This window comes from Ochlerotatus camptorhynchus, unplaced genomic scaffold, assembly GCF_037179485.1.
Source record: "Ochlerotatus camptorhynchus isolate MF236.1 unplaced genomic scaffold, CSIRO-AGI_Acam_v1.1 ptg000367l, whole genome shotgun sequence".
Classification (NCBI taxonomy): Eukaryota; Metazoa; Arthropoda; class Insecta; order Diptera; family Culicidae; genus Ochlerotatus; species Ochlerotatus camptorhynchus.
The window spans coordinates 3,948,983-3,963,086 of record NW_027040855.1 but is presented as its reverse complement, the minus strand read 5'-3'; the positions used below and the strand labels follow the sequence as shown (position 1 = coordinate 3,963,086).

The window sequence follows — 14,104 nt, the reverse complement described above, 5'->3', positions numbered from 1 at the left end:
GCCTCCGAATCGCGCTTGGCTGTATGCACTCGACGCATACGATGAGCCTCGAAGTACTCGCGGGTGTTCTCCCACTGACAGATCGTTTCGCTGAGCTGTCTTTCCGGTTCCTCATCCGTTGTGAAGTATTGAATCCTTTGGTAATAGAACACTTTGAGAAGCTGCTCGACCAAAATCCTCAAACAAGATTCATGAGTTTGTACTATGAGTACATGACGCTGGAGGTTGGTCCTTCTTCATTAATCTCCAATCGTGATTGCTTCCAAGCCTTCTATAGTTCCTCTGTAAATTTTGATCTGACCATGATGCAAGAAATCCATGGAATACCAGATCACCATCGGTCGATGGTTGTTCCCTCAATTTTTGCAATCAAGTACCACCATGTTAGTAACGATAAAAGATTTTTCACAGATGGGTCAACCATAAATGCTTCCACTGGATTTGGTGTATTTAATCAATTTCATAGCGCCTCCTATAAACTGCAGAAACCATGCTCCGTATACGTTGCGGAACTCGCAGCTATATTTTACGCAGTAGAGCAAATTGCCTCACTACCTTCTGACCATTATTTCATTTTTACGGATAGTCTTAGCTCATTGGAGGCTATTCGTTCAATGAGGCCGATGAAGCACTCCTCGTATTTCCTGCCTGAAATACGATCTAAACTGAGTGCTTTATCTAACTGCTCCTATACTATCACCTTAGCTTGGGTCCCATCTCATTGCTCAATTCCGGGTAATGAGAAAGCGGACTCATTGGCTAAGGTGGGCGCTATGGAAGGCGATATTTTTGAGCGACAAATCGCCTTCAACGAATTTTTCTCCATTGCTCGCCAGCAAGTCCTCATCAGTTGGCAACAAAAATGGAATGATGGTGAATTGGGAAGATGGTTACATTCTATTCTCCCACAGGTGTCGAACAAACCATGGTTCAAAGGGTTGGACATGAGCCGCGACTTTATACGCGTTATTTCAAGGCTTATGTCCAATCACTGCTCGTTAGACTCGCACTTCTATCGAATTGGGCTCTCAGGCAGCAATTTATGTGCGTGTGGCAGTGGTTATCACGATATCGAGCATGTTGTTTGGTCGTGTACCTTACACCGTGTTGCCAGATCTGAGTTATCCACATCCCTCAGGGCCCGAGGAAAACAACCCGCGATACCCGTTAGAGATGTCTTGGCGAGCCGAGACCTTGACTATTTGAATTTAATTTATGTGTTTTTAAAACGGATAGATTTGAGGATTTAGAAGTTAGTGTCATCTTGTGTTCTCCCAAGTTGTTAGCTACCCATCGGTGTACCCCCATGTTTGTCTTTTTCATCAGAGTGTCGCCTAGTTCGAGATCAAGAGCACATTGCTCTCCAAACCTTGTGTTCACAATCCCTACCCTGCCATCCATTTGTTACAATTTGTTACCCCTAACCTCGAGATAGCCGCGAGTAATCGGCCCCCGCTTTACTAACGTTAGTTTTAAGTAATTTTGTTATCTAAACAATGAATTTCGGCTCCGCAAAGCTACAGCAAATGAGCCTGGAAAAATAAACGAATTATTAAAAAAAAAAAAAAAAATATTTCTAATATCTAATATTTTTCGATAATGAACAAAACTACCAATTGATACGAAATTCGGAGAACCACTATACCGTTTTGTTATGGAATGGCTGTATATATATAGCCATACCATAGCAAAACGAGCGATTCTCAGAATTTTGTAAAAAATTACAGTCTCGTCCCTTTTCGCAAAATATTAGACCCGTATTTTTATATTTTGTTATCAGGGTGACCATTATGATGTTAGGATGGTCCAAAAAATCTTTTTTTTTTTTATTTTAATTACTTTGTTCAAAAATTCCTAACTTTTGCACCACTTCACAGTGGTTCCTCTAGCGAGGGGGAAGACAGTGAGAAATTAAGTACCTATGATGAACTCTTTTGCTCTCTGATGAACGATTTTAATATCTCGATTGTTTTGACAGCACAGCCCAAACAATTAATGTTTTCGGTGTAAAAGAACGGTAGTTTTCAGTCAGCCGGTGATCTATGCCGTAAAATACACTCAATTCATCGGAGAACCTACTAGCAAAACAAACATCACGCCATAACGTTGCTGTTTTGATACAAAATAAATGAGGCTAAGGGGAGGTGTCTGTGGGGGCATGGTCAGATTCCAAAACTTTATGTCCTACTAATTCTGTTTTCGTCACAAATTAAATCAGATTCCAGAGCAAACCAGAGTAACTCTGAGCAACTATGAGTAAAAGAGGTACTCAAATGAAAGCCGTCTTCCCCCTCGTCTAGAAGACAGAAATCCAAAAAATCGTTTATTTCTTTGAACGAAACTGATCATATCTTCGAATTCTAGAATAAATTTGCTAAATGAATGTCGATTGTCTAAAAAACGATGAACATTTCAGCCACTCAAATTAGAGAGAGTTGTAGAAGTTTTTTTTTGTCGAAGGTTGGCCAAACAGTCGTATACTAACTGCTTTGGTTTTAGGTATTTCAAGTGTTTTGCCAAGTTTTTCATAATGGAACTTCAAGAACAAGGTAAGAGGCAAAAGTTACCCTGATTTGTAGTATATTATACATGTTTTTATTTCCATGCTAGATTGTTGAATGTTTGGTTCTATCTATATGGTGGTTTCTTTCATAGCGGAACACTCTTGAAAAAATACCTAACTTCCCTTGCGATTTCAGCCATAAGTCGTATTACATTGTGTTACCGTGTCCTCGGGGAACCTAACAATACATAGTTCAACTGCCCATTTTTGCGCATTCACGGTCCACGCGTTTTTTTAAGACATGCATGTTTACCAACAACACGAGGCTGTTGGTACATTAGTTCTTATAATATTGTTATTTCAGCATCAGTTTTTCACTGCTCATTCACAAGAATGTACATTTTTGGAATCTGGCGTTCTATGAATTGATCAGATGCAGACAAGACCCACCAAGGGACCGATGTTGTTTTGTAAACTCTTGCTGGAAAGGATATCAAAAATACTAATGTGTTAAGGACGCTTGTTTACAGTGTATCGTGAAATTGAGCGTACACCCTACAACATTTTTTTAAACATTCTGAATAGATATATATATTTTTTAATCTTGGCTGGTAGGAACCCTAATAAACAAATCTTGATAGATCTGTTATAAGAGCGTAACAGCTTTTGTAAACAATGACTTTTCTCGATGATTTCTTGGAATTCAAGGCACGCCCACGCAAACCAACATGGCCTTCGGGTAGGGGAAGTCTTACCCTACCTGATGGCGATGTTTATTTGCGTGAGCTAGCATTGACTTTCAAGACATCATCGAAATAAGTTTTTGTTCACAAAATCTGTTACGCCCTAATTCCAGTTCTATCTTAAAATACCACAAACGAACAATAAATCAAAAAGTTGAACTTTTCAACAAATGGTTTGGATGGTACCCCGAACACGTTGTCAAGCAAAAATCAAAACATTTTTATTAGGGTAAACAGATGTTTATTGATTTATCGTTTAAGTTTTTCTCTTTATTGGAATAACCTGTATGAAGTTAGATTTATTTTAGTAAAACGCACGATTCTCAACTTTTTATCTAGTGGACGATTTTTAGTAAAATAAGTGGAATATGTATGATCTTTATTACAACTAAAAATAAGCAAAATTAAAAAAAAGTTTAGTTCATTATATTTCTAGGTATTAAAGTTTTTCAAGGTTACTTTTAATAAACGCAAACAAATGAGGCCAACACTGTACCAATAATTGATACATTTATGATGATTCAGCAGCCAGAAATTCAGAAACGTATCTCTTCAAATTTAAGGACATCTGTACGCTCAATTTTGAAATACACGGTATGTAAATGAATTGTGGCACACTGAAAGAAAGTAAACAGAAAAAAATTTACTATGATTTCCAAATATTCAGATTGGTTGAAATATATAGAGAAAATCAATTTAAGAAAAATTGTACAAGAAAAGGAGCATATTTGCTGTAATCGTAGGAGAACAAAAAGTGATTGTGATGGATATAGCAATCGCCCTAAGGGTTGATGCATACATTATGTCACGCTCTAAGGGGGGAGGGGGGGTCTAAGATTTTGTGACAAACAATGCATTAGGTTTAAGAAAAACGTCACGATAGGGAGGGGGGGGTGACATAATTAATGCATGGGCCCTAAAAAAAGATGATATTTATAAAACCTGATTTTCACATTTGTTACTAAATAAATCGATATGCCTTTCAAGAGTTCATTAACCATTAGACTGATGCAAAATTTGAAATTCTCGCTCCACAGTGCTTAAGCGGTTCCAAATTGGGTCCTGCTTAGCCTCCCAAAATTTGAACTAATTTAGTAAGAAACTGACTTGGCACAAACCATTTCAAGTTTATATGAGAATTACTATGGGAAAACTTATATTTTTGTTCATATCTATCTTACAATTCACCACATCACTATGCTTTTAAAAGTGATCTCAGCTATAACTTTGTCGAAAACTAATTTTCAATCAAATGTAAGGAACAAAAGTTATTAATGATTCAAGTCACTGATGTATTATGATTATGCTCATTCAACTGTACAGCAGGCAACATTGGTGTTTCTGGTGCATAGAATAGAGCACAAATATCATGGCTACTATGTCACACTGCAGAAAACAGTGTTGCCCACAAAACAGCTGCTTGATCATGCCATAAGATTATCAATCTCTTAAACAATTAATAACAATTTAATTTGACATTTGGCTGAAAAACGATATTGTGCCAAGTTGTAGCTTAGAAAATTTCCCGTACGAAAAGTTATAGAAATTTTCGAAAAATCAATATGGAAAATGGGCAGAAGACAATGAACAAAAAGTTTGGTTGTCCCATAGTTATTACCATATAAACTTCAAATAGTTTGTGCCAAGTCAGTTTCTTACCGAATGAGTTTAATTATTGGGAGGCTAATCAGGACCTGATTTGATGATTTCTTTTATTGTTTGTACTTATTTTAAGATGTTATGTACATTAGGATTACGTTGTTATTAATAACAATATTTAACTAAAGAACATCAAAATCTATTCTGGAATAGTCATGTAGATGATAATTTAAGCGGATGGATGAGTTCAATATACTATTTCTTTACATCCTCCCTCAACCAATAAAAAAGGTAAAAATGTTCAACTATCACTACAAAGTGGATTAATCTAGTAATTTTTGTATCATATTTGAACTCAGCGACCCAAATTGAGAATCAGTCATTCAAAACAAGGATTGGGTACCATCATGGAAGAATAACCGTGCTGACTGAGCTACTGACCGAGTGCTCGGCTGTCAGTGACTCGTTTACTTCTCAATCATTCAGACTCTCACGAGGCAGCTTATATTGAGGCAGATGGCAGTTCATATTCATATGAAAATGACTCATTGAATCTGAATGTTTTGCGCACTGCCACTGTGCAATGGCGCGGTCGCGTCCACGTATTGGTATTTTTCTTTATGTTTGCTTTCTTTTGATTGGTTAATTGGTAAATGGTTGTTTCAAAATTCTCCCACCAGCTAGGAAAAACGAAGAGAAGTACTAGATTAAAAGAAGATTAGTTATAAGTTTGATAGAAAATAAACCCAGATTATTCTTAACTTACCAAAAGTTCTGATAAAAGGCAATTTGTGACTTAAGCACTTGGTTGAAGGTGGCCTATAGAATTTTAAGCAGTCTCATTTTTAAATCGTTATAAGAACTTGAAAGTTCCGGTACCATAATTTAAGAGCATTCTAAGCAGCTTCTGGCGGAACTTGAACGGAGCTTTTAGGAAATAAGTTGAAAAAGGTTTTTTCCGTTACACTAATTTTATATTTCGTTCGCACTTTTATGAAAGTTACTTCTAAAGTCAGGTCTTTATGAAAGTTATTTCTAAAGGCAGTTATGAACGTGTATTGATTTAACAGCATTAGTAATTGTATTCAGCTGTTTGAAGAATTAAACCCAGTCCCCGTCTGCGTGAGAGCCCCAGCACGAATCGCTACGTCATCTGAAATCCATTCAAGTTAGCTGTTATCCCGCCTACTGTTGGAGTTTTCAATGCCAGCTTACTGACTTGGATGCGAAACGCAACACCTTGATGAATTTTAAATTGGTGATTGCCCGCATGGTATTCCAACACACTTGCGGTGCAGTGGTTAGCGTTCGTAGATCGCACGCCAAATACACGGGTTCGAATCCATAAATTTGCTTTTTTTTGCTTGGATGGAATATTGATGCACTGTATAAGCATAAGAATTATGATTTATTTGAGCCACAGATTATTTCATATTTACGTACATTAATTTTTGTTCCTAAAAAATACTTGTGCGGATTGCTTCATGTGGGCTGTGACGGACCTTTTTATAAACTTTCAAGTTGCTAAAAAGTTCCACGGTGAACTTTAAAGATGCTTTAAAGTTGCTAAGAAGTTCCGCAGGGAACTTGTTCATAACTTTCTTGTGGCCATGTTTTCAGCCTTGCCTGAAGTTCCTAAGAAGCACTTAGGGATGCTTTTTGGAACTTTTTTGAGCTTCAAGTTGCTAGAAGTACGCATTGGAACTGTTTTGGAGCCTGAAGTTCCTCGTGTGCTTTCTTTAGCTTCTAAATCAGCCAGAAAGTTGTATTTGAATTTTTTATGCACTTCATGGAACTTGAAAGTGGGTTTTATCGTTGAATGCGGAACTTTTGGTTGCTTGGGTTTGTTTAACCACCAAACGGCGAAGACACTTTTAATTCTGTTGATGACAGGCGACTAAACTTGTTTTTTTGATATTTCTAGATGTAGTTTTGATTTGATTTCAATATTCAAGAGAATTTCAGGAGTGGGGTACTCCATCTGGGATTAAAATTATAACAACCGTTGTTAAAGAAATCTGTGAAGCAAAATAACACAAGTTGTTATAATGTTGCTATTTCCTTCTGGTTGGTAATATATTGATGCGTGTGGGGCTCAGTACTGACCTGAATCACATAATTTCTTTCCATCAATGAGAAGAATTCGGAAACGTTTAGTTATTATGATCTTACAGTTCTCCCAACTCTAATTATCTAGCCACAAATTAATGTATCTCTACCCATCGTACTAATCAAGAAGCTTCTCTCAATATTTGGTAACATCCACTAATGATACACTCATTATCTGTATACAGTACAATCTTCCCTTTTATCACTTCAAAGAAGAGTACCTAATACCCAAATCCATTAGCCGCGTATCCTTTGCGGAATCTTTGAATGGATGCTTATTTCCGTGCAATACGACCCCGGATGGGCAGCCGACTGGCCATCGACCGGAAAAGAGATCAAAGCCTTCAAATATCTTTCATTCTACCGTGCAAAACAAGCATCTGTCGAGGAGACAACCAGCCAATCTAATAATTGATGTCTTACGCATTAGGAAAATTAACTTCGAGCTGGTCCCAAATGGAAGTCTACGAGAAAGTACTAACTATGATGATATCGACAATATATTACCTTGCCGTCGTAGAACAAAAGGCCAAGTGGCTAATGGACGCCTCGGTCGTGAGGCACACTATTGCAGGAACTAAAAGCCTTACCAAACTATATCTATCGCCCGAATGGACGTCGGCCGCATGCCAGGCCATTTTGCGAGAAGCAATTATGAACTTTTAACTCAAGTTTAGCAACTCTACATCCACACCGGATACTTACTTGCAAGCTGTCCATTACGTGAGCCGCAGTCTGCGAAGGATGCCCCCGGTGGTGGCGTTGGTGTCTGATGACAGTGATGATGGTGGTGATGGTGATGATGATGGTGCGGGAGACAACTCGAAGACGACGACGACGACGGGGGCCTCGGCTGCTGTTGGTAAAGGGGTGATTGCTCTACTACTGACTGTTGTTGTTGTTGTTGTTGTTGTTGTTGTTGTTGTTGCTGATGTTGAGAATGTGTCCCCGTAGCAGCTGCCGATGAGGATGAACAAGCACCGTAGCTGGAGGCAGATCCTTGACACGTGGCGTCGTAGCAGGGCGACTGTTCGCGTGGTGCTACGGCTAGATCATCTTTGGTAAATTTGTTCTCGGGTGAACTGGCCACTGCAAAAGATACAGAGATGAGGAAAATGTACGATGAAAATAACGTAACGATGCGAAACAATTTAGGACGTGATGTGCAGATCGTGTGCATCATACAGGCGACTGCGAATGGTGTGGTCACTAAACGGGAACAACGATTTATTTTCAGATGTTTGGGTTTTAAGGTCAAGTGCTCACGCAATGGAGGCAGTTCCAGGTCAAATACCGAAATTTTACCTTCCATGAAAATTCGCATAACTAATCATGTTACCATGCTTCTACTGCGTTAATTTTCCTTCAGATGTCACAACTGTTATTAATGGTGACATCTATCATAAATTACGCATACGCTTAGTTCCGTTAATTGTTAACAGAGGGCAGTGCTGTCAGAACATGTATGGTACCTCTATATATGCAGTTAGATTAACATCCGAAGACCCTCATTTTTGTACATATTCTGTTAAAAAATATTTTCTAAGCCCCGCCACTGACAGGATTTTTCACCATTTTCATGAATGGAGCGGGACAGAAAGTACATTTTGTGCAGAATATGTAAAATGGAAGGACTTCAGATGTTAATCTTACTGCATGTATAGAGGTGCCAGACATGTTTTGCAGTGTCAGATACTCTAGTTTGTAGTCTGTAACAGGAAATTATAAATAGAGTGTCATCAAAATACATGGCATATTGAGAGATGAAACTCGTGAGAGGAGATTTTCTCTCTCAAATTTAATTTTTCAGGCTCTCTGGAGACTGGTAGTAAAGCGGGTAAAACTGTATGGAGGATATTAGTTTTGTTTAACAATAATTTCCGGGAAATAAGTGAACGACAAAGTTTGACCTGAATTTGTAACAAAAGCAAATTATTCCCACTTCTCTGAATTTATATTTGTAGATTATAATTTCTTCCTATTTGCGCAACAGCGCCATCTCTATGGAAAATGGCCTGACGATATGATTCATTGTTTGCTAGGGGTAATGAACCAAGTTTATTCTCGAATTTGGCCATTTTACTCAAGCATTACGTATCAAAATGGCGTATTCGATATTTTTCAATAAATCATAGTACGAAAACGGCTCCTCTAGTCGAAGTGATGTCTGAGACAATAATAAGTTTGTTCCCGTACTTGCTTTTGCTGTAAGCCATTTATCAACAGTCTTTCAACCAATTGAGCTGACTTTTGTGATTGTCAAGTTTGAGGTTGACCCTAATCACATACAAAAAATCAGCTCCATTGGCTGAAAGATTCCTTAGAAACGGTAGGTAGACGGCACTACCCATTGCGCAAATCGGGGATTCCTATATTATTTTCTTACAGCAACTTACAGAAAAGGCAAAAAAGCAAGTACGGAAACAAATCTAATGCAGGATGCTAGGCTGGTTTTTCTGAAAAATTACACACTAAAATACTATCCAAAATTACAAAATCCAAAATTACAAAATCCAGTATTACAAAATCCAAAATTACACACTAAAATACTATCCAAATTAAAATGCTAACTTTTCTAAAAAAGACACAATGTACGCTTCAAAATTGACAAAAATCGTAGAACATAAACTTTTAGTTATATTTTTGAACGATTTTTTAACACAATATAAGTATATTTGATTTGTGCATGGGAAATCATTTTGGGGACCAAACAATAAAAATTAAAAACAATAAAAATTATTAAAGGAAAATTAAATTAAAAATTCGTACTCAGAGTTAAGTGTCCATTGTGTCAATTTTAGTAAAGTTTGCATATTTGATAAGCTTTCCAAGAAACATATGTTAAACAAGCTTAAAAATTAACTTTGTTTTTAAATTCTTTACAGAGCATGGTGATTTTTTTCAGTGTGTATTTTTTTTCTGGAAAGGCAATTCAATTTCCTACAAATCTGTCTCAGACGTCATTCCGATTAGATAAGCCGTTTTCGAGCTTTACTTTATTGAAAAATGTTGAATACGACATTTTTAAAAATTAGGCGTTAGTCGAAATGGCCGAATTCTGGCAAAAACTTGGTTCATTGCCCCTAGTGAACAATTCTGTGAAGTTTCAAGGAATGAACCATTTTGTCAAGGGTATTTTTCACACAGATGGCGCTGTTCCATTCCATTAAGTTATAAAAATCCCCATATAGAAATTTGGAAAAGATTAAATCATACGCTTTTGATGCATATTCTGGTCAAAAAAAGTTGACGTGAATATGTAGTTGTGGGTTAAATTTTTTTTTAACCGCTTTACTAACATTTAACCGCTTTACTACCAGGCTCCAGAGAGCCAAAAAAAAAATCAAATTTGTGACAGAAAATTCTCTCTCACATGTATTTTGATGACACTCGATTTGTGATTTCCCTCTCACAGATTACAAAATAGAGTACCTGGCACTGCAGAACATCTGAAGTCCATCATTTTTTACATATTCTGCACAAAAGATACTTTCTGCCCGCCCCATGCATAACAAACGGGAGGGAATTCGGGTGTATTTTTTTAGGAGAATATGTAAAAAAGGAGGGACTTTGGAGTGTAATATAAATGCCTATATAGAGGTATCAGACCTGTTTTGCACTGCACTGTCACAAACGAAGTGACAGACGGAGTGGCTCAAAAACTTTGGTGACGAACCTGCTATTGCAATTTTTCAGTGTACCACATGGCAACACCACTACTACTGGATTGTACTAGCATTTTCACCAAATGTACTAGATTGTTGTGGTTCTATCCAGGGATGGAAAATCATTTACATTCATTTCGTGCATTCATTTACATTCATTTGCCTATGGTAACTTTTTCATCAACAGAATACCGTAAAATGATGTATAAAGCTTTTGAAATTTTTGATATGAACTACAACTTTTACAAATAAATAAAATCTGTATCTCTTATGCATGACGAAATAGAGCTGGCAGAACATGTTATTGTTTTTCAGTGAAGTCAATGCAAGACCAAAGCCTACAAAACCTTCCAACACTATTTTTTGGAATTCTGTTGATGAAAAAAATTAGAGGCAAATGAATGTAATTGAATGCACGAAATGAATGTAAATGATTTTTCATCCCTGGTCCTATCTCTTTCACTCTACTTAAAACTGAAATGCATAAAAAAATGACAAAATGATACACTCTTTGCACACTGTCAAAGATCATTCGCACACAAAATCAACTTTGTTCAAATAAAGACAAAAATACTAGCCTAGCATCTGTCACTTCGTTTGTGGCACTGTCCTCTGTGAACAATGAAAGGAAAACAGATTATGCGTAGTTTCCAATAGCCATTTTGTCAAGCTTCTGCATGCACTTTCCATCAGATGTTATTGATGGAAAATGCATGCAGAAGCTTGACAAAATGGTAAATTTGGAGAGGGTAAAATGAAATCTATTCGTCAGTTTGCGTGGAACTGCTCAATGGTGTGGCGTTGGTGAGGCATCACAGTGGACGTTTTGCCGTTATGTGTGACGTAGTACGCGGGTACCCAGCTTCCTCTTCTTAAAAAAGAAAAATCCGTCACGCACATTCGGTTCAAACGTTTGATCGATGTCGGATGATGTGATGCTGCAGCCACACCAGTACAGCGCAGCGGTCGAATGGCCTTAAATAGGAAGGAAGGGGGATAGCCTGAGGGGAGATCAAATTTAATTGAGGGATCGTATGACAACGGAGGTTAACTTTGTAGATTTTAATTTTTTACTTACTGACAAAGAACAATGGCAATTGGAATTACCATTCGGATATGATTTGTGATGACTATACTCTACTTGTTTAAAAATTTAGATATGGAAAAGGGATAAAAATACTACTTCAATCTACTACTCAACAACTCTACAAAACAAAGCGTTTTAATTTCTACTGGCAAGCCATTCATTTGACAAAACTACCCTGCTTCAACTACTCAGTATTCAAATTGCCATGAAATCTGACTCCCCAGCGTGGTTTCTGGTAGGTTCAAGTTTTGTTCGTGTATCATACTTTTTCAAATATGCGCATAGTTTTGGTAAAAGTGCCGAAGGCCATACTTGAAATTCCTATCGCTGTCATCCGTTATTCTTGACGTAGCTGGCCTGGCACACAACAAACGATAGCTCACCCAGTTCGTCATGAAGTTGAATTTTCCACAAAATGTAGAAGAAGATGAAAATTGCTAGCGAAAGCGTCGTGGGGTCTGTGCCTGTGAGTGGGTGGATCCGATTAGCAATGCTAATGAAGCTTTTTTTCCGTTGAAAGATAACCGGCTTTTATTTGCATTACTGTGATATCAAGGATACATTGTCAAACAGCCGTATCTGCTTTTGTAAACAATGCTTCAAACGCCAAATTGTCGAAACTTCTAGCACACCCACGCAAACTAACACCACCAGCAGGATGGGGAAACTTTATCCTACCGGATGGTGGTGTTGATTTTCGTTAGAAAGCAAGCCGTTTAGACAAATTGACGTTTGAATCATTGTTTGCTAAAGGAGATACGGCTATTCGAAAATTGGGTTCATGCAATTCTGTCACATCTCAAAATAAGTATACTCAAAAAATTTGCTAGCGGAATGTACAGCCTTTGAAAAATAGGTGAAATACCATGACATTATTTGGTATTTGTATGGCTTTAACCGATAAAACGGAAAGCGGTGAGTTGTGACAGTATTGCATGAAACCGACGATGTATTCATTCGAGGCGCGCCATGACTGTGGGAAGTTTTTATGTTGATGTATGAGTATTAGGTACTTGAAGCGTCATGAAAGTTGATGGAACGAACGGTGCTACATCCTTGCCCTAGAGATGTTCATAAGTATGGTAAGCGCGTATTGTGTTCGATGATGGATTGTGAATTCATTACAATCATTAGCCATTAGCGGCGCTTGCCCAAGTTGTTGGACAGACGCTTCGAAATACATCTTTCTAGTAGAAGGCAGTGGTTAGGGAATGTATGCTGCGGGAGGAGGAAGTTGAGGAACTGAACAGTTTGTTTACTAACACTGCCACGAGCATTCCTCTACCATTTTTTTTTCTCGATTTACGATGGTTAGATTATTGTGGACCAACAGGTCCGCTTCCATCAAATAGACAGCAACCTCCACTTGCTTGAATTAATATCTTTTTTCAGTACGAATAAAATTTACAAAATGACTGGCATTCTCATTCACACAATAGAGACAACCTTTAACTTACCAGCGTTGAGGCGAGCAAACATATTCACCAATATGTGCATATGAGTATATAATATATAATACAATCGCTGAGACTCCTATCAAACGAAATCGTAGAAGTTCTTCTTTAATTTGAGGCTAGTATCAGGATTTTGTCCATTCCTTTTTTGGCTACAAAAAAAAATTTATGGAAGTAATTTATCTAACAAACTAAAAATGTTCAAGACCATTATGAGGTTTCTATACTAGCCTCATATGGAAGGGATGAAACTAATCTTTTGTTTTCAGCAATACTGATTTATTTTTAAATAAAGTTTTCTATCAATGACAGCGTCGAATGGAGTATACAAAAAAAAATGTTTCGTGGCATAAACAGGTGAAAAAGGGCATTGCGGGGATCATGAGACTAAAAATACATTAATAGCCTCATATTTTCAGGACTGTAACATCCCCTGATCAATTTGGACGTCAATTATTAGTACTAGACACTGAAGAAGTCTGCACATTGTAGACGAAATACGCGTATCTGTCAAGGATAAGCAAATATCTAAGGTAGTGGAATTAAATTGAAATTCCTTATCATTTTCTCTTTCTTTGTACTGTGAAATCTGTTAACAATATTTCAACTCCAACTCTTCAGAAATATGTCTGCTGATTCCAATTCTTGTTTGAACTTGTAAGGAATGATATATTTAAACTTATTTTCACTGATTAATCTAAATTTTTTTTTTTCTTTTATCTATCAAATAATTTGTTAGCTAAAATTCTGCTAACATGATTCTCGCAGTTTGATTTTATATCAATTAACATATAACTATGCCACCCAATAAAAACGATGTTGTGATCTACTGTTCAAGAAATCCCAATAATCATTGCTTTGGGTTCATTAAACATATTCCTTTCAAGCTGTGAAGTCCAGTACAGGAATTTATAAGAAATACCACATTGGCAACGAGAAAGATC

At 37.2% G+C, this 14,104-nt stretch overlaps 1 protein-coding gene across 7 annotated transcripts in view; it reads right to left on the bottom strand.

The window, feature by feature from the left end:
- The window catches only part of LOC135709868 (dual specificity calcium/calmodulin-dependent 3',5'-cyclic nucleotide phosphodiesterase 1-like), a 714,199-nt gene that overhangs the window by 236,746 nt on the left and 463,349 nt on the right, over positions 1 to 14,104 (bottom strand). For 6 of the 7 annotated variants that reach the window (XM_065232299.1, XM_065232301.1, XM_065232294.1 and 3 more), the window contains one exon: positions 7,660 to 8,043. The exons of the other annotated variant lie outside the window; for it this stretch is intronic. In XM_065232299.1, coding sequence (XP_065088371.1) covers positions 7,660 to 8,043 — 384 coding nt within the window. The remainder of the gene's footprint in view (positions 1 to 7,659; positions 8,044 to 14,104) is intronic. 7 annotated transcript variants of the gene reach the window in all.